Below are 19,875 nucleotides of genomic sequence, written 5' to 3' on the forward strand. Positions count from 1 at the left end.
CCCCCCCCCCGCCTTTCATCTCGGGGCCGCAGCCAGATCAGAAGCGTGAGTCATAGCATGTGACTCATCGCCTTGGACAAGCCTTGTGTAGCTCACCTGTGGCCCCCCCTCCCTACACACAGAGCCCGAGGGAACACCGATGTGCCATTATGGCCCCTCCCAGCATGGCGCGGTGGTAGGTGAGCCAGTTCTTTCCGGTTCCTACTTATCGGCATCTTCCCTCAACCTGGTTAGTTATGAGAGGGGTTACCTGAAACCAGCACTGCACAGCTTTTAAAACAGTCACACTCAGTGGTCAGTTAGCTGGGTTAGTTTTACGTCCTGAATGACATCTAGACACTGTTTTCAAGTTGGGGATATGGCAGGAGAAAGTAAGCAGTTTAACATTGGGAAATTTAGGTTATGCCCATAGCAATAAATGGAAAGTCCTCACAACGATAGGAATGTCTAATATGTGTGTTTGTGAGACTCGCATAGGAAATACTGAGAATAAAGTCAGTTTCTTGACTGTCAAGAATGTGAAAAAACATCAGGATACGGCAAAATAAAAACACAAATGAAATGGAAGGGATTCTATGTTGAGACGATATTTCTCTAATTGGGGTGTTGCTGCTGATTGGTTCTGTCACGTGCGTGTGCGTGTGCGTGAGTGTGCGTGTGAGTGAGCGTGCCTGTGTCTCTCCGTCAGGCCGCCGCCCCCCCATCCCACCAGGACAGCCTGGTCGCCTCGGTAACGGCAGGGCGCTCTTTCTGTGCTACTTCACAGTTCGTTTTTTCTCACCCCCCCTCCCTGTCCCGCTCTGTGAGTGAGAAAATGCTAAATTAAACACATCCTTCACCACAAGACTATCACAGTTTTAAAATTTCCTTAATTCAGAATTTTTACTCTGTCTTTTGTGTCCTGGAAGAGGGAAATAGACTCATCATCCAAGCAGTGGTTTCATTTACACGCAGAAGCTGATCCCGCACATGCAGCTTCTTAAAGCATCAACTCATGTCCCTGTTGTCATTCACCTCCTCTGGTCTTTTTCAAGTGCATTTTCACGGCTCTGGTTCCTGGTCCGCGGGCTTCCCCTGCCTGCTGCGTGTGTGTGTGTGTGTGTGTGTGTGTGTGTGTGTGTGTGTGTGTGTGTGTGTGTGTGTGTGTGTGTGTGTGTGTTTGTGTGTGTGCGTGCACATTCATGTGTGTCTAAACATTCGTTGGAAACCTGGGGAACTTCAGCGCAGTTGGAGCAGACCAGCTTCCTGCTCTCGTGAGGACAAAGCGAATAGCTCTCCTTACCTGAAGCAGAATCACTGAAACTTCCTTACCCTCCTCTGTCCCCCCCAGTGTCCCACTGCTGCTCTTAATTCCTTTGGGGGTGTGAGTTCTTTTTCTCTATCACTTCTAAAATGAAACTGACTCACCAAATAACTGTCAGCTGCGAGCTGAATGATTGTCTTTTTACCCACCCAGTGTGCAGTGTGCAGTGCGCAGTGTGCAGTCCTCCACAACAGCAGGTGGCGAGCTGTAGAAGGACATGGTCCTATGAGAGCCTCTGCTCTTCTAACCTTGGGAATGGGTGCTTGGATGTGAAGGTATTAGGGATCTTAGCGTGATTGGGTTAAATTTGGGAAGTGGATGCCATGTTCACGCTATTCCTCAGACTGCTGGCCTGTAGAGGGCTTGTTGCTTTCCTGTGATGACACCCCCTACAGGAGAAAGGCGGTTTTGCCCCCCCCACGGTCTTTTTAAACAGCGTGTGGCCAGACACGAGTGCTGGAACCCCTATCACTGTACCAAGTGCCACCATGTTTCCGGAGATAATTACTGAATTTAATTATGTACTTAAACCGTTTTTTTGACTGGTTCCTCATCCAAGATAACGATGGAGACGGTCACCTTTGGGTCCATCCCCATCCTCCATTCAAAGCTACTTTATCTTCAGGAACAGGGTCATAAACGGAGTTTGAATGTTGCTTTGAAATGGATGGTCTTGACAAAGAAAAAGGTCTAGTTTGTCATATCAAGGGAAGATGATTAACATGTTCAGCGTTATGTTGCTAACCTGTGTCTCCCTCTTCTGGTTATGCTAAGTATTGCAGGGTCCTTCCGTGTTGACTGGAATGTTTGCGTGATGGTTTTCAAATAGCAGAAGAAATACTTGTATATTATATTTATTATTATTATTATTATAAAATTTCTTTCTCTGAGGATGAGTTCTGCTAGTGTGTGCACTATTTGTTTTCAGAACCTTCTTGTTTTTGTTTGAGGTGACCTATAGCTACAATGCCAGTCAGTACTGATAACTGGGCCAGGTATTGTGACAGTGTCTTTCCAAGAGGGGCAGTATTGACCTGTGTACAGAATGTGATCGTGTGTTTGTGCTGCAGAGTGATCTTTTAAACATTAACGCTTCAATACCCCATTTCTCTTTTGCAGTTAACACATGGATAAACCAAATGAAACTGCTTGTCAAAATATTTTCGTTGAACTAATGTAGATTTAACTGATGCCTCATATTAGTGTGTTAGTTTTAATCAGTATCTCTATACTGAAGTCACTAGCATCTTAATGGTGCCTGCAGCAGTTGGCGTTGATTTTGAGCCCCACCTGACGAAGTCTGAGGCGTCTCATTGTTTGTTAACTTAGGCAAATTTCCTGTTACTTACATTCACACTTTATTTTAATCTCACTGAATAAATCACAAATATCACCATGGGAACTGACACGGATCAGCCATAACATTAAAACCTGAAGTGAAGTGAATAACATTGATTATCTCATTACAATGTCACCTGTCAAGGGGGCTGATATGTATTATACAAGTGAACAGTCAGTTCTTGAAGTTGATGTATTGGAAGCAAGAAAAATGTGCAAGTATAAGGATGTGAGTGACAAGGGCCAAACTGTGATAGCTGGACGACTGGGTCAGAGCATCTCCAAAGCGGCGGGTCTTATGGGGTGTTCCTGGTATGCAGGGGTCAGTACCTACCAACAGTGGTCAAACGGTGAACCGGCGATGGGGTCATGGGTGCCCAAGGCTCACTTATGTGTGTGGAGAGCAAAGGCTAGTCCGTCTGGTCCGATCCCCCAGGAGAGCTACTGTAGCACAAATCGCTGAAAACGTTAATGCCGGCCGCGATAGGAGGCTGTCGGAGCACAGAGCGCATCACAGCTGGCTGTGTTTGGGGCTGCGAGGCTGCAGATCGGTCAGAGGGCCCATGCTGAGCCTGTCTAACGGCGAAAGCGCCTGCAATGGGCATGTGAGAGTCAGAACTGGACCAGGGAGCGACGGGAGAAGATGGTCATCTCTCATTTATATTAGTAATATTTAAGGAGGAGAACAAGCCAGTGTAAATTAGAAAACAACCAAATATTGAACTGTACAGGGAAAAAATAACACAAAAAGGAAGGGCAGCCTGGGGGGGCAGATGTCAGTGGAGGAAGTCGCCGGTTGGGGGTGCAGATTAGCAGAATGACGTTACACTGTTTGTTTTATTAATTCTATGGAAAACTAAAGATTGATCTGTAACCCAGATCGGATAATGATTACAAATGGCCTTGTAGTTTGCGAGTGGTGACTGTGGTGACGAGACCCTCATCCTCCATTACGGACAGTGGCTGATCTTTCAGTGTGAACATCTCCGATACTTTAGCACTTGGCTTGTGTGCTGTGTTGCAGCTAACTTTGATACTGATTAAGTGTAACTATCAGCCGATAATTTTGATCAGAACTGACACATCAGACTAATGCCAATATCTTGATTCTTAGTTAATAGAATCATCTGATAACCATATGTTAATCAGTATATTTTTTTCTTAAGGTAAACATTACGTTTTACTTGGTTAGCTAGCTAACAACTTCATTGTCTTGACCATTGCTACTGTACCTAGCAAAAAGAACAACTTTTTTGCACTACAAAAGAGTGGTATTTACCAAAGGCGTTGTAGAGCAGTAATCATTATCGTACCCGCAAAGATCAAGCACTTTCTACATGATTAATGAACCTTCCGCTGTCATCCTACATTCTGAAAATGTGCAGGCCGTGCACTAGTGCTTTGTGCGTTTACTTGCAACACTTGAGTGTGAAGTGTGCAACCTGAAATTACCTCCAAAAATCGATTCTAAAGTTATGGATTGATTGCAGTTGAATCACTGCCTTATTAATCGATTCATCATGATGCATAAATTCAGCACTAATATTTAGTGGATGCCCATCTTGCAGCACCAGTTCTGTTAACTGGTAAAATAAACAATCCTACTGGGGTTGCGTTTTAAATGTTAACTGTAATACGTGTTTAAGTGCTGCTTTTCCGCTTGTGTGTCATTGTTGCTGTGACTTGTGTTTTTAGCATGCAGTTCCCCATATGACCTGTGGGTGGTGTTCTTGCGCTGCAGTACACTAAGGCTCGGAAATGATTCACTGAGTCACTGTTCCCTATACAGGAAAATCTAAAGATTCAGCTATTAAGGGGAATTAGTCAGTGAAACAAGAGCGTGCTTTCAGGCATTCCAAGATGTTCAAGACTGATATGCTGATAGCAAAATACAGCCACCAAATAGACAGAATGAAGGTGAAAATGTGGATGTCGTTTGATAGATGTATGATAATGTTTGATTAATGTCAGCTTCAGTCCCTGCAGAGATCTGCATTATCATACATATTCTAAAAATACCCTAAAATGTGCTTACTTTTATATACAAATTTTCCCTCTTGCTCCCTCTTGGGGCGGCACGGTAGCACGGTGAGTAGTGCTGCTGCCCCAATAAGAAGGTCCTGGGTTCGGGCACCGGGTCGGCCGTAGGTACTTTCTGTGTGGAGTTAGCACGCTCTCCCTGTGTTTATGTGGGTTTCCGCCGGGGACTCCGGTTTCCTCCCACAGTCCAAAAGTGTGCAGGTTAGGTTGACTGGCCCCGTAATTGTGTGAGTGTGCGCCTTGTGGCGTGTTGACCTGCCTATGCCCAGTGTTCCCGGAGATGGGCTCCGTCCCCGTGACTCCAGTTGGGATTAAGCAGTTACGGTAGGGATGGGCGATATGGCAAAAATGACACATCCTGATTTTTTTACAGTTAAATCACGATTTCGATTTTATCGCAGTATTTATACTGATTTGAATGATATTGATTTTTTTTTTACTATTTTGCAAGTTACTGCACAGTACAACCAAATATTTTCCTTTGTAAAAATATAGTCCTAAAGAACAAATCAATTTTGCCAACAAACTTATGTAAAGCTAAATAAATACTTAAAGTTACTGCAGAACAAAATATCAACAAGAACAAAACGCGCGAACCTTTTCTCTGCAGACTTTGCAAATAACGACTGTTTGTTCCTTGTCGTTTGGATAAAAGCCAAACCACTTCCATATCACCGATGTAGAGCTTTTTTAGGGACCAGCTCATCCATTACATCCTCACTTTCAGCCATCGCTTCCCGCTACACTCAGAATCAATGAGAGTGGTGGAGTGAGAACTGCACGTCACTGACGTAGTTCACTTTGGTTGGTTGAGCGCCGTTTCTATAAGGCGGGCTTTAAGCGGACTAGCGAATAGTGCGTTTTGGCTGAGGAAAAAAAAATTAGTAAGAGCATAGAGCCGCAATAGATAGAATGTAATCTATGTAGACGATTCCACGATCTCTCTGCTTTGGCAGGTCGTCAACACATAGATCGTCTTCGCGATCGCATATCGTCATACCGCCCACGCCTATGTTACGGTGATGGATGCTCCATCTTGGTGGTATGAGTAGTCAGGTGACAAGATCCCCATCACGTTGCATTATGGTGTAAATCTAGTATGCATCATACACTATGTTTTTTTTCAGTGGCATTTGCAGGAAAGAATGTAAACAGCACTAGGGAGCTGCAGGTGCCTCATATAGTGTGTTGTTGCTGTTATAGTGAGTGATTTCAAACCCAACCCGACCAGAGTGGTATACCAGGGGGTTATAGTGTGTGTGTGTGTGTGTGTGTGCGTGTGTAACCTGTCTGTGTTTGGTGTCATCACTGTTGTCTTTTTGATGGTATTTATTGAAACTTTAAACAGTGCTCTCCCTAGCCGATGTGCAAAAGTTCTTTGTTTAGAACGATTCGTGTCGTTATGTGGTGCTGTTGTGTTTTGTCTCACTATCATAAACAACAAATATATTTCTGGACGCCCTCCTGGCTGCGGGTTTATTCTCACCACAGGCCTGGCTTTGTGCTTCAGCCCCACGCTTCGCATTGACACACGTGTACACACACACACACACACACGCATACACACACGCATACACATGCATACACACGCATACACGGACACACACACAGACTTTTCCTTTCTTTGGTGACATTGGTGATGCTGTTACGATTCATGTTCCATGGTAAAAAGTGGACATATGGTGACCCGCTGGTCCGTGGCTCCTCTCGACCGTGTGGCTTTTGTTCGCTGCCAGTCACGATCAGTTGGGGTCGAGACGTTTTTTTTTTGAATGACGTCACCCCACTCTGTCTGAATGGATTTTCCGTAAAACAAATCTGTTTTTTATATACAATGTTTTTTTTAATAAGTCATCGTTCTCTGGCCCAAAAGGGTTATTTTTAATCTGTTTAAACATTCCTAATAAGGCCATTGCTCTCTGGGAGGGGCTGCCCCCCCACCCCCATACAAGAAAAGTGGATGGATGGATGGATGGATGGATGAATGGATGCTTCTAACAATAACTTATCTCTCTCCGTTTGTTTGTCTGTCTGTCTCTCTGTCTGTGTCTCTGTATGTCTGTCTGTGTCTCTGTATGTCTGTCTGTGTCTCTGTATGTCTGTCTGTGTCTCCGTCTGTCTGTCTGTCTGTCTGTGTGCATGCATCCTTCCTGCAGGCATGGATGAGAGGTCATGCATGTGCTGCAGCTGAGGCCGCTGGCCAGCCTGCCCCCCCCGCCTGGCCGGGAGCATGTACAAGAGAAATGGGCTCACGGCTGGTGTTGCCATCACTTCCCCCACTCCAGAGGTGAGTCTCGCCGCTGACTCCCTGCCATGTGACTTCGTCAGCTTGGCGGTTTGTTATGGCTCTAACAGTCCTTGTGTTCATCATGTACCCTTTGGTACACACAACGAAACAAATTAATCATTTACTGACACGGGCAGAACCTAAATTCTCACATGTGTTCAACACGGAAAATATTAGGCTAATTGTGGCTGTGAGTTGGTTATGGATAATGCTGGTAAGAGTCAGTCATTGTTGGCGGTTTGCCAACATTTTGGTTTCCCAATAAAACGCACCAGCACTATAGAGAGAGAGTAGCTGATCAGGGCAAGGCTGTCTGTCAGCTCTGTTATACCAAAGCCAGATATGTTGCTGGAAAGGCATCCAACATGCTCGCTCTTTTGAGAAGACATCATCCGAAAGTGTGTATGACCATAGAAAGGCAGATACACCCTCAGCAAGGTGGTCTCCCCCTGCTATTTAAGACGTTTCTGTCAGGAAATTCAGACTGGGCTGAAAAATAACTACGGCTATTGGGGTGTTTATCGCCACAGATGTGCGAATGTACTTTGTAGCACATGGGATTTAGTTCATTAGGATTGTTGTATTTCAGATTCTTTTTCATATTTAATTTTACAATGTGTAAATAAGCATCTCTTTTGTTTCTCAGACATGTCGGCTGTCCTTAATTGTCTTAGTTTGTAGTTTATTGATAAATAATTTCAAAACATTCCACTTTCCCCCGATGCTCTGCTCTGAAATTGCAATGAACCATGAACCAAAAAAACGGAGGTTTGTACCGAACCGTGAGTTACACCCCTACTGTTTGTGTGTAGAACAGAATAAGGTATGTGAATTCCTAAGGGAGTGAGGAAATGAATTCCTAAAGGATCACATTTGATTTGCGTTGCTTCATGGTCGTCGGCTACTGATTTAGTTTAGTATGATGTTAGTCATGGGAGTTGGAGTCGTAGTCTATTCCACCGCTGTTTGGGTACGATGGCCTCCGTGGTGTGTGTCTTGAGCAGGCAAAGTGGAAAAATAAGTCAAATGAAAAGGATTTAAATCAAGGCAGACATACATACAGGGTCGGGCGGGTCCCCCCAGGCTCGGACGGGTCCCCCCAGGGTCGGGCTTCTCATCAGGTTACAAAGGTGGACAAGCCTCCATTCACTGGAGCAGCAGCTAAATGCATTTACAGCTGGTGGCAGAGAAATATCAGTTTTTATTTAATACGCTGTCATAGTTTTGATGACATGATCAAAATTCTTCTGGGAAGATGACTAAATATGTTGGACTTTCAGGTCACCAGGGGATTCTGAACTCTTATCTAGACTGAGACAAAAAGAATGTCCGCTTATGACCTGGTAGGTGGTTGCTCTTAGGAAATATTCTCACTGGTTTTATACGGGATATTTTTGCGTTATTTCATTTTCAGAGGCTTCCTTTAAGCAGTGGACCAAGCAATTATTTTTCATTAAAACAATATGAAAAGCATGTCGGATATCAGACAGTTCGGTTGGTTGTAGCTGTGCATTTTAGCTATGCGTCAGGTGACATCTGCCTGCAATTCTGATTGGTCCATTTGCCTGCCTGTCCCCACCTCCTTCCAGGGCAGCAGCAGCTCGGAGTCCCTGGACGGGCGGGGCGTGGACTCTGCCAAGAGTTATGATGCTGTCGTGTTTGACGTGCTGAAGGTGACACCGGAGGAATTTGCCGTGAGTAGAGACCCGCCCTCAGTCCATCCTACATCCCATAGCCTGGAATTCCGCCGGATGCTTCTCAGTGCGTGATTAATTGTTCAAAATCAGCGTGACCGACTTATTTATATTTTTTATTGTTACAGGGAACCTACGGAACCTTAAGTATAACAATTTATCTAATTGATTTTGAAATGTCTTAGATCTGTCTTTTAAGGGTTGTGTAATTTTGCATAAACATGGAAAATAAGGTGAATTTATGCGTTTATGAATGAATAGCAAATGCTGAGCTAGCCTGTAAGTAAAGGCTTCAGCATCAGAAAACACTTTGCTGGCCAGTTAGATCTGCATGGACTGGGAATTGTTACTGGGATTACTGGTGCTTACAGGCACAGATAACATAGAAGAACAAGGAACATAAGAAAAATAATGTCCTAAAATAAAATAATAGAATAAAGGAATTAAACTATGCAAGCTGTGCAGTATAATTATAAGGACATTAAGGGGAACGGAGGTATTTGAATTCTGGAAAATAAAGGTATGAAAATATGACGTCCAGTAGATGGAAAAGATATACAAAGATGGGTGGAGAGTGAGTGGGGGGTTGGCAGAGGCGGGGACTGTGTCAGCGGGGGTCAGGGGGCTTATTGATGAGTTCAGCTGCTGAAGGGAAGAAGCTGTTTCTGTGGTGTGTGATTCTGGTTCTTGATCTGTCGATTTTCAGAAGAGGAAAGTTTAAATTCACCGAAAACTGGTTGGATGACCCCAGTTCTGCAGAATGGTCGAAAGCTGTTAATGATGAAGAATTTGAGGTTTATTGTGTAAGAAGTTCTTCAAACTGAGCACACTGGTGCAGGAAAGCTGTAGAATCTCTCCCTGCAAATGGGAAAAGCAAAACGGCCAACAGCCGCAAGGGCACCGAAACCGAGCTGAAAGCTGATTGGCTCCCAGTGTGCCCCCACCTTCATCCCTCGTGTCATTGGCTAATGATAAAGTTGCCCCTCTGAATTATGGTGCCTCTTATGCCCCTTCCTTCCACTGTAAAAATAATCAGAACAACCTAAAATAACTGCTGTCGTAGCATGTTTTTTGCTAATTTTGTTATTGTGAAATGTAATTTTAAACAGCATTAAGAAATCTTAGTCTTCCATCTAATTGGCCTAAGCCTGCAGATGCCCTGATGTGTGTCCCTACTTGCTCTCTGCCTTTTAATGAGACTGTAAGATGGTCCAGAGGAATAAAACTTTAATGTCAGTGGATTTTTTCAGACTCCCGGCCCGCCAGAGTCGTAGTGGGTCACCTATCGCGTGTGAGACTCCGGTCCCGCTGGGTTCTGGGCCATCACAAGAGGGACATCCCTCCGATTTGTTCCAGTGCTCAGGAAATTGGCTCGGCCTGGGTCCTCTCTGTGATGGGAGGGAAGAGAAATAGCTTTTGGCCCTGGCGGAATGTGGCTTTCCAGGGGGGTGGGGGCGGCTGAAATTCCTTAAAAATGCCCCCCTCGCTGTATCTAAGGAAACACTTACTGTGTTTTTTGTTTTTGATTGAGAACTGGGGAGGGTGTGTGAGACTCATTGGGATAGCCCTCTGTGTCTGTGACTGGAAGGCTATAGCCCTCTGTGAGTGGAAGGCTATAGCCCTCTGTGAGTGGAAGGTTGCTGGTTCAGATTGCTCACTTGACTAAGCAGCCACATCTTCATTGGGTCTTTGAACTAGGCCTTGTATCTCTGTGTGAAGGAAAATAACACAGTTCATATTAATTGTCTGCCTCTCTTCTCTCGCTTTGTCAGAGTCAGATTACGCTGATGGATGCCCCTGTGTTCAAAGCCATCCAACCGGAGGTAAGAACATCTAACTCTGCCGATTAGCCATGATTAGTTTGATGCTAATATAGCATGAGAACTCTGGCTCCCCCTGGTGGCTCAGTGTTTAATATCTTCCCCTGGGGACGGTGATGGGGGGGGGGGGCTGCACTGAACGTCTTTGCCATAGTGAGAGTGACCCCCGTCTGGGGACAGTCACTCCCTCCTCTGCACCTCTGCCCCCCTCCCTGGGCAGTCACTATTTCCTGGATGAAAAATGCACTCTTTATTTTCCCAAAAAATAAGTAAATTGAGCTTTAAATCGTCGAAATTCTCAGCGGATCTTTCTGAGCGGGAGAACTTGCCCTGGCAATGGTCAGAGTAGAGAGGGGAAGGGGGGGGGGTGTTTTATGCGATGGGAGGACAGCCAGCCCTCACAATCAGTGTCAGACCTTCATGTGCCAAATAGAAGCCATTTCCGATGTGTGCATCGTCTTATTGAACCTGGTGACATATCCGGTAGCCGTTTATTAATGGTGCCTGAATTGTTTAGGGTCTTTTAAATGCTAACAGGGCCTGATTGCAAAGCAGAATTATTCCAGTATCACAGAGAAATGTGATGTGTTAGAGCTAAAAGCTAAACTGTTGCTAGGGGGGGGAAGGGGAGGTGGTTCTGGCTTATTTTATTCCACTGCTTTCCACATACAGGACCGTAGAACCATCCCGATCCAGAATGTTGTTTGTTTGATGTAATTAGTCTCATTTTCGTTTGATAGTGATGCCAGGGCTGACCTTCTCCTGTCGGAAAGCTACAGGACACGGCCTAGGCTGCCGCTGCCTCGCTTTGGGGGGCGAGGCGGCCAACGTGCTCGTTTCAGAATCTGTTTGATCCCCCGAGTGCTTGTGCTCACGTCCACTTCCTGTAGACTGGAGCTGCTCTCCTGTAAGGTTCTCCGCAACTCCTTGCCTGTGCTTTACAAACCGCCAGCCTGTCCACTGAGCCCCATGAGCGCAGTCTCACCTACATCACCCGACCCAGGAAGCCGGCCGGGTACTGACCCAGGCGCCCTGCGGATGGGTTTGTTGTCAGGGTTTCGGGGGGGTAATGGTGGATGTGGGGGGTATGGGTGGTGGCGCACAAGCCTATTCCAAATCAAACATCTCAGTTTCTGTTTTCCTTCCTTCTCCGTATGTGGCCACGCAGATGTTGCAGGCGGTGCCACGAATAAGATCGGGACCTGGTCCGCCTCCACGGGCCGGGGGACCTCGTTCAATTCCTCCAGGGTCTTGGCCTGGGTCTCACATGCGTAGGAACGGGATTTCCTGCAGCTGAGGTCGGATCCCCTTTCCGTCTGCGAGCGGTCAGCGGAGCGGGGATGTGATTGGTGACCTCCCAGCACTGTGGCGTCTTAATATCCCATTGTTGCTCTGTTGCTGTAGCAGACGAGCTTACAAACAATGCAGCCGCGGTGGAAAATACTCCACATGACGGGCAAATAGCATGAAATCCTTCAGCTGCATTAGTCTGGTTTCAGTCTCATCATCTGAGCTCAGTTAGTTCCTTCACCTCAGGGATCACAAACATCAGCTTCTCCCAGCCTTACAGCCGTCGTCTTTCTGTGCCTCCCAGCAGACCCCTGGCTGAGCCACGTGGCTGAGTAACGGGCATAATGACACCCTATCAGTCTCTCAGTGGCCCGCTAGAGGCGCCCTCTAGAGGTTGGTGTAATAAATGGGGCTGTGTGCTGCCTGCCTTGTTATGCTGATGTTTGACCCGTGAATGTCAGTCTGGCACCCTGACCACAGCTGAGGGAGAAGCCATCTGCCTCTGGCATCACGGCCTGGCGTGCAAACAGCTCGGGCACCGCCCCCTCAGAACATACATATATTGTTTTTTTCCCCCAGACTGTTCCCCCATTGAGATCGGGCCTGTTGCCACTCCTTGCGAAATGGCCGTTACCGTTCCCTACCTCACTTGAAGCACCAAAGCTGGTCTGTTACCGGCTCTGCTGCGTGAAGCTCACCCCCCCACCCCCCAGGGGGCCTCCACATTGTTGCCCAAACTCTTAATGTTGGCAGCGTTTGTGGTCACAGCCGTCACTAAAGCAACGAGGTAAATAATCTGCAGCGGTGAAACTTGACCTGAAAATGAGAGAAGAGCCTTTTCCCTCTAAGTCTGGCTTAAAAGGAAAGATCGGGCAGCTTGAAAGTCGCAGAAAATGAGCTTATAGCTTTTAGCTATAGCTGCAGGTTTATTGCGAGTGCCGCAGATGAGCGAATTTTAGACTCACGATGCACGGAACGGCTGTAGGCCTGCGGTACTCAAAGTTTATCACAGTGCACTGCATTCCACCTGCATGGAAAAACTGGAGCACGGACTCCAGTTACAACAAGCACTGTAAGAAGCTGGGCTGCCGAATCAGCTGGATTTGTTCGCACACTCAGGTTTTCCAGCCCTTTGTCTGCACTGGGTGTCCTCCTTTGGCCCCCCACGCCCCCCCCACGCCCCGGCCTGTACCTCGGATGTCGTCTCGGGTGTGACAGCAGCCTTGGGTGTTTCAGCAGCATTACATGAAGCAGGAGATGGCTGTCCACCCGGCTCCCATCCCCAGCACATTGTGTGTTCTGCTGCCCATCTCATATGGTGGTGGAGTTGCGTAATAAGTGAAAACGTTCAGTGTCAGGCCTCGACGTGAACATGGTCTGTGAACGGCGCTGTGCCGGACAGCAAGCTGAGAGGGATCGTCCTAAACTCCTATTTTTTTTTTTTTGCGTGTAGGATGTTGTAAGGGGAGGCGCCCCAAGGGGGTATTAGATTGGGGGGGTTCCAGCCCAAGACTTTGTGGGGAGAATGAGCCCCACCCGAGGGGCCCCCATGGAGCCAGGAACACCCCGGGCATGGGCCCTGTCCTACGTGTGGTTAGGGTGTGTTTAAGGGGCTTGGAAGTTGCCATGGTGACACTGGCAGTCAGCATGTTATTGCTTGTCATGAGTTTGGAGATCACCAGTTATGATGGCAGTGCTGGCTTGCCAGGCTCAGTCGCTACAGAGGTCTCTGATTGGCCGTATCGCTGGCCCCGTGCACAGTGGTCTCTGATTGGCCGTATCGCTGGCCCCGTGCACAGTGGTCTCTGATTGGCCGTATCGCTGGCCCCGTGCACAGAGGTCTCTGATTGGCCGTATCGCTGGCCCCGTGCACAGAGTCTCTGGCCGTATTGCTGGCTCCGTGTACAGTGATCTGATTGGCCGCTCGGGAGCACCTCCGCACTAGCCAAGACGTTATCTGTAATTGACCACAGATGTTTCGGCGTCTCTCGACCTCAGCGAATGTTTCTGGAACCTGTACCAGGTCCAGCCCTGATATGCCACTTCAATCACTGTCCCTTCCGGCTTGTCGAAATGCTTTCTGCACCAGTAAAACGGCTCCCTTTGCCAGTAAATCCTTTCAGCTCTTCAGTAAAACCATTGTAGACCTTTAAATAATAGGGGTAAAATGCAGTAGATCCTGAGGCAAATTCAAAAATATATTTCTAAACTCGGGGGCTGTTTGGCTAATAATACGATGACAGGCCACTCGCCTGTGTACTTATTCACTGGCTGCTTTATTAGACCTGTTCGACTGCTCTGTGAAGCAAATATGTAATCAGCCAATCACATGTGTATTAAATAATGCAGATAGAAGTCAGGAGCTTCAGTTAATGTTCACATCAAACACCAGGATGGGGAAGAAAGGGGATTTAAGTTACTTTGAATGTGGGATGGTTATTAGTGCCAGGCAGGCTCATAATAAGAACAATATTATTTATTATTATTATTATTATTATTATTATCATTATTATCATTATTATTATTATTATTATTATTATTGTTGTTGTTGTTATTATTAGTACCATTATTATTGATATTATTAATATTATGATTATTAATATTGACTAAGGGGGCTTTAATGTCATACCCTCCACATACTGGTAGAGGCATGAAATAACGTTCCCCCAGGACCACGGTGTGACATACAGACAGCGAGTGACGGGGGGGGTTGCATGGGACTTACAGTCCAGAACACAGGACAGTGTGAATCAGGGGTTCACTGATAAGTGTAACTGATAAGTTATACAGCAGCAGCATAATTGGCTGGATAAATAAGTGCTGTGTATGAAAAAATGTAGACGGTGATACATTTGAGGGGTAAAATCAGACCCCAGCAGAGTGTGGGTGTTCTTTTGTCAGAATCCCCCCCATCTGCTGCTGGGGGGTGACGCCTGTCCCTCTGCTCCCTCTGTCCCAGGAGCTGGCCAGCTGCGGCTGGAACAAGAAGGAGAAGCACAGCCTGGCACCCAACGTGGTGGCGTTCACGCGGCGCTTCAACCAGGTGAGCGGGCTTCTCTCGTATGGTGTATGACCAGTCTGCTTTTCCCGGTGTCACAGACGACGACTGAGGCAGACGCGGAGAGAGGACAGGGGCCGACGGGGGCGCGGAGAGAGGACAGGGGCCGACGGGGGCGCGGAGAGAGGACAGGGGCCGACGGGGGCGCGGAGAGAGGACAGGGGCCGACGGGGGCGCGGAGAGAGGACAGGGGGCGCGGAGAGAGGACAGGGGGCGCGGAGAGAGGACAGGGGGCGCGGGGAGAGGACAGGGGGCGCGGGGAGAGGACAGGGGCCAACGGGAGAGGAGAGGGGCCGACGGGGGCACGCGGAGAGAGGAGAGGGGCCGACGGGGGCACGCGGAGAGAGGAGAGGGGCCGACGGGGGCGCGCGGAGAGAGGAGAGGGGCCGACGGGGGCACGCGGACAGAGGAGAGGGGCCGACGGGGGCGCGCGGAGAGAGGAGAGGGGCCGACGGGGGCGCGCGGAGAGAGGAGAGGGGCCGACGGGGGCGCGCGGAGAGAGGAGAGGGGCCGACGGGGGCGCGGAGAGAGGACAGGGGCCGACGGGGGCGCGGAGAGAGGACAGGGGCCGACGGGGGCGCGGAGAGAGGACAGGGGCCGACGGGGGCATGACAGGCTGACGGGCACACAGACGCGGACAGAGGCTGACGGGGGCGTGCGGACGTGGACAGAGGCCGACGGACGTGGACGGAGGCCGACGGGGGCGCACGGACATGGCTGGCTTACAAACCTGCACACGGCTGGCTTACAAACCTGCACACGGCTGGCTTACAAACCTGCACACGGCTGGCTTACAAACCTGCAGTGCTCGCTCAGAGCTCCAGCTGGGTGTCGAGCCCCCAGCCACCTGTCCTCTGCGACGTGATATATTCCATTTTCCTGATGTGGTGTGACTGGTTCCAGCTTTGGCTTTGCACGTGATGTGGCCCTGAACCCGGTCACATCTGCAAGGTCCATCCACGTAAGTGATATAAACGCCTGCAGCTGGGCTCTGTTATCGATCGATGGGGGGCTCATTATCAGCAGGATCCCTGATGCCTCTTGACACAAAAAGCGAGAGAATTCCTTTAGCACATTTATCCATTCCCTATCTTCCTGTAGTCCTCTCTCAAGTCAAATCATGTAATGCATACCCCCAGAGGCAGGGGGCACTGTGGCAGACCAGGGTTGATGGAACATGCTGCGTAGCTTGTACTTTTTAAATTAAAGGTTATCAGTTCAAATCCCAAGATAAGCCACGACGTCTTGCATAAATTCCCCCAATACAATAAAATCTGACTTTGCGTATAAAATGTAGGAAAGTACCACAGTACAAGTGAGGACTGATGGTGTAAAGCCCATATTTCCGAAGAACGTTTAACCACAGAGAAATGTGGTCTCACAATATGAGTATCCCACTTTCCCAGAGTGGAGCAGAGACAAGCGTAAAAGCCATTTCTCACTGTCTCTCTCACTGTCTCTCTCACTGTCTCTCTCACTGTCTCTCTCACTGTCTCTCTCACTGTCGTCCATGGCCAGCTCTCCATGGCCAGTTTCACTGCATTCTTCAGCTCGCCCCCAAAACCTGGCTCATGTTAATCCTAAGAAAGCATAGCTGTGAATTTATTTACGTTGCATGCACATTTTCCTGGATTTCATTTGGATATTTGCTATATTAAGCCAGAGATAAGAAAATTAGCTTTGAGATGCCACATAGAGCAATTGGGTTTTATTGATAATATAATGAAAGCCTTTATTTAGCTTTCCAGCCAAGCAGTGAATGGGTTGTTCTGCTTGATGTTCAGGCTCTGTTTGCGTAATTCTCTGTAGTTAAAAGCCAGCCTCTACTGTCATGTTCCCGGTGACAGTGGTGGGCCTGTAGCTTGTCCTTTTGATGGCCTACTGATGTTGAATTGGGGGTAATATTGGGATGAAGAGTAAATTTACGGTCATAGTACCCTGAGTACGCCCAATCTCAGAAGCTAGGTGTGTACTTGCCAGGGAATATGAGGCGCTGTGGGGTTAGGGGGCTGTGCTCAGAAGGGCAGCGGTTCAAATCCCTGGCTGATTGAGCCATTGGGACCCTGAACCCCTAATTTCTCCGGGGTCTGTTTGACCCCATTCTCTCATTGTTACATAACTTCAGATAAAAGTGCCTGGTAAATAAATGGGAAGTTACTTGAAAAAACAAATCCAGTATTTTGAAACAAATGTAGGGTAACATTTATTATTTTTTATACTGAAGCTTGTTATCTCAATTATTGTGTTTGGTGCTGTATTATGAGTAACTATGGCTATGTTGGGATTGGTATTTCACAAAGCAAATAATTTCTGACAAATTTCAGGACTTGCACAACCAGGTCATGCTGACATGACGGAGGGTGATTTCTGGGCCTTGGCGGTACCCTTGTAGCTCTTCAGATCGCGTTCTGTGCTGAAGGATGACACCGGAATCCCGTTTGCTGAGGGTGGAGGGAGAGCTGGCATTTGTACTGTATGGAATTACTTAGGAATTATTTACATCATCTGCAGGGATTGGTATATGATTATAGGGAAAAAGCCACTCTCTGAGGTGTCTCGGTTTTTAATGATTTTTTATTGAAGATTAGTCTTTATTTGAGCTAGTTAAGCAAGTGCTGGGTTTTGAGCTTTAACCCTAAAGGGAAGGTTTGGGTATGAAAGGAAAGACATTCAGTCAGTGAGCTTCATGCTCCTACAGTATGTTTCCTATCTGATGTTTGCAATGCTGCTCTCTGTAGCGACCAGAGCTGTTCTGTGTTCTACAGACTGGGCTGCGTGGCTGACGTTGATGTTTTTGCACATCTCACTCAGACAGGTCATGGGGTATTCGGGAACGCCACAGCGCGTTTCAGGGAATAAGCTCCCATTTGGCCGTTTGGCCGCCTTTCGTGCCATCTTCAATCAGTGGGCTCTCTGGCTGGTTTCTCTCCTCGGCCTGGAGTCCAGGACCAGCCTGCTGAGTGAGGAAGACCAATGAAACCATGAATGCGCAAATCGCCGGATAGGATTAATCTGGTGTCCAAAGCAGCGTGCTTACATACACAGTTTGCATTTGTGTTTTTTTTAGCAGATACCTTTATCGAAAATAACATGGAGAAAGTGGGTCAGACTGTATCCCAGGAGAGGTTGAGTTAGCGGTTAAGGGCCTTGCTCAGGCGCCCACTGATGACATCACTCTGCCACGTAGTTCTGTGACGTAGCTGGACGTGGGGGTGTGTGAGACCATGACACATCCTCTGCCTGCACACCCACCCTCCACATGTGCGATTGTGTTTTTTAAACAATCAGCATGTGAATTTACACGCACCCCTCCTGAGGGTCGCTTCTGATAATAACATGAGAGGCCCCCACACGCGTCCTGTTTTAGCAACCCGGCTCCTTTCGCCACGTGACCATGTGACTCGTCTCAGTCACCCTTTCCTTCCTTGCTGCCGTGAATCTGGCTCGGTGGTGGGGTTTTCGGCTCTCTCCTCTCCGCAGCGTCCTTGGCAGGAATAGTCACATGTCCATTGGGCCCTTCAGCCAAGGCCTTTAAGCCCCGCCCACTGCCGGACAAGTGACAGACCCTGTGCTCCGACCCTGTGCTCCGACCCTAAGCCGGTGTCTGTGTGTTTCTATGTACCAAGAGCACAAAGATCGTATTTGCGGTCTTGACAAGACCAGTGTTGGTAACATGGCTCCCAAGAACAAACTTGGGGAGCGATGAATGATGGGCCTGGTCTCCTTTGGTGAGGATGCAGACAATATATTCTTGATATTTGGGGCGGCGCAGGAACGACATCCGGGGATTTTTACTGCACCCGTGCTGCTATTCCTAGTCGTGGAACTAGTCATTGGCAGTGGAAGATGATGTAAAACAGGCATCTGAGAAGACAGGTACGGCCAAGTAGGCATTTGAGAAACGCCCTGCGTATGTCTGAGGAGAGCATGATGCGATTATGCGAAAAGAAGCCTTTCATACAAATGGCAAGTGGGGCATCCTCTCATTTTTCTCTCATTCCATCTGTGTGTTTCATGCAGGTCAGCTTCTGGGTGGTGAGGGAGATCCTGACCGCTCAGACCCTGAGGATACGGGCCGAGATCCTGAGTCACTTCGTTAAAATCGCGAAGGTGAGTGGGATGCGGCCAGTATGCTCGACTTCGCTCACAGGACACTTGCAGATTGGAAGTGACATCAGCATCTGCCGCAGTTTCGGAGTCACGACGTTAATGTGACAGTTTGACCCCAACAAGTGATAAAATTTGAATGCCCCCCCCCCACTTATCTCATCAGGAGGGAAATGACCAAACGGCACATTCCTGTCTGTCTGCTGGGGGGTGTGACTGCACAGTACGGGTGATTACAGAGCAGAGCAGTATCTCAGATAAGAGTGTGGTCAGTGTGGCCCTTCAGATGCCTCATGCATCTGTGTCTTTGGACAACGCCACGTGGACCAAAAGGGGTCAGTGCGCGGCTAATATCACGACCCCCCCCTCCCCCCGAAAAAGATTCCTCTCTCTTTCCGATCCTGCAGCCAAGTACACAAGAACCACATTTGCGATTAATTGCTATCGAAGCGTTTAACTGGACTCGACATCTGCCCTAAGAAATTCCCATTTGTTTTTCTGTGCTGGAACATTCTGGCAGCGAACTAATCAATGGTTTGGAGCTTTTGGCCGCCGAGCCGGCAGTAATAAATAGATGGAAGACCTCTTAATTCTTTCAGATTTTTATTTTGGAAAGTTCCAGATCTTCTGTCATATGCCCAGATGTCTTTGTAGTGCTGATACGTGGAATTAGGAGATTTAGCTGGAGGTGAAGATGATCCTGAATGTCATTCAGGTGTACAGAGGGATCAGCGAGTGCTCTTCCTGTCTGGCGGATAGATCAGTCCTCCAGGAGGAATGCTCCGGAATAGGATGCGTCTGTCTGTCGGTGTCCGTACCTGGCTACCTCAGGGGACTCTGAGACACACCTCGTTCGCAGGTGTACCAGTGCCCCCTTGCAACCATTTAAATTCTCCTTTTATTCTCCTAGTCCTCACTGGCCTGTCTGCATATACAGG

The 19,875-nt window shown here is 48.0% G+C and overlaps 1 protein-coding gene across 3 annotated transcripts in view; it reads left to right on the top strand.

Moving 5' to 3' along the window:
- The window catches only part of ralgps1 (Ral GEF with PH domain and SH3 binding motif 1), a 123,778-nt gene that overhangs the window by 31,922 nt on the left and 71,981 nt on the right, over positions 1-19,875 (top strand). For all 3 annotated transcript variants that reach the window (XM_048984798.1, XM_048984799.1, XM_048984800.1), the window contains 5 exons: positions 6,838-6,968; positions 8,558-8,662; positions 10,435-10,485; positions 14,732-14,815; positions 18,851-18,940. In XM_048984798.1, coding sequence (XP_048840755.1) covers positions 6,912-6,968; positions 8,558-8,662; positions 10,435-10,485; positions 14,732-14,815; positions 18,851-18,940 — 387 coding nt within the window. In that variant the 5' untranslated portion in view covers positions 6,838-6,911. The remainder of the gene's footprint in view (positions 1-6,837; positions 6,969-8,557; positions 8,663-10,434; positions 10,486-14,731; positions 14,816-18,850; positions 18,941-19,875) is intronic.

The sequence above is a fragment of the Brienomyrus brachyistius genome, chromosome 2 (genome assembly GCF_023856365.1).
Source record: "Brienomyrus brachyistius isolate T26 chromosome 2, BBRACH_0.4, whole genome shotgun sequence".
In the NCBI taxonomy this organism is placed as follows: domain Eukaryota; kingdom Metazoa; phylum Chordata; class Actinopteri; order Osteoglossiformes; family Mormyridae; genus Brienomyrus; species Brienomyrus brachyistius.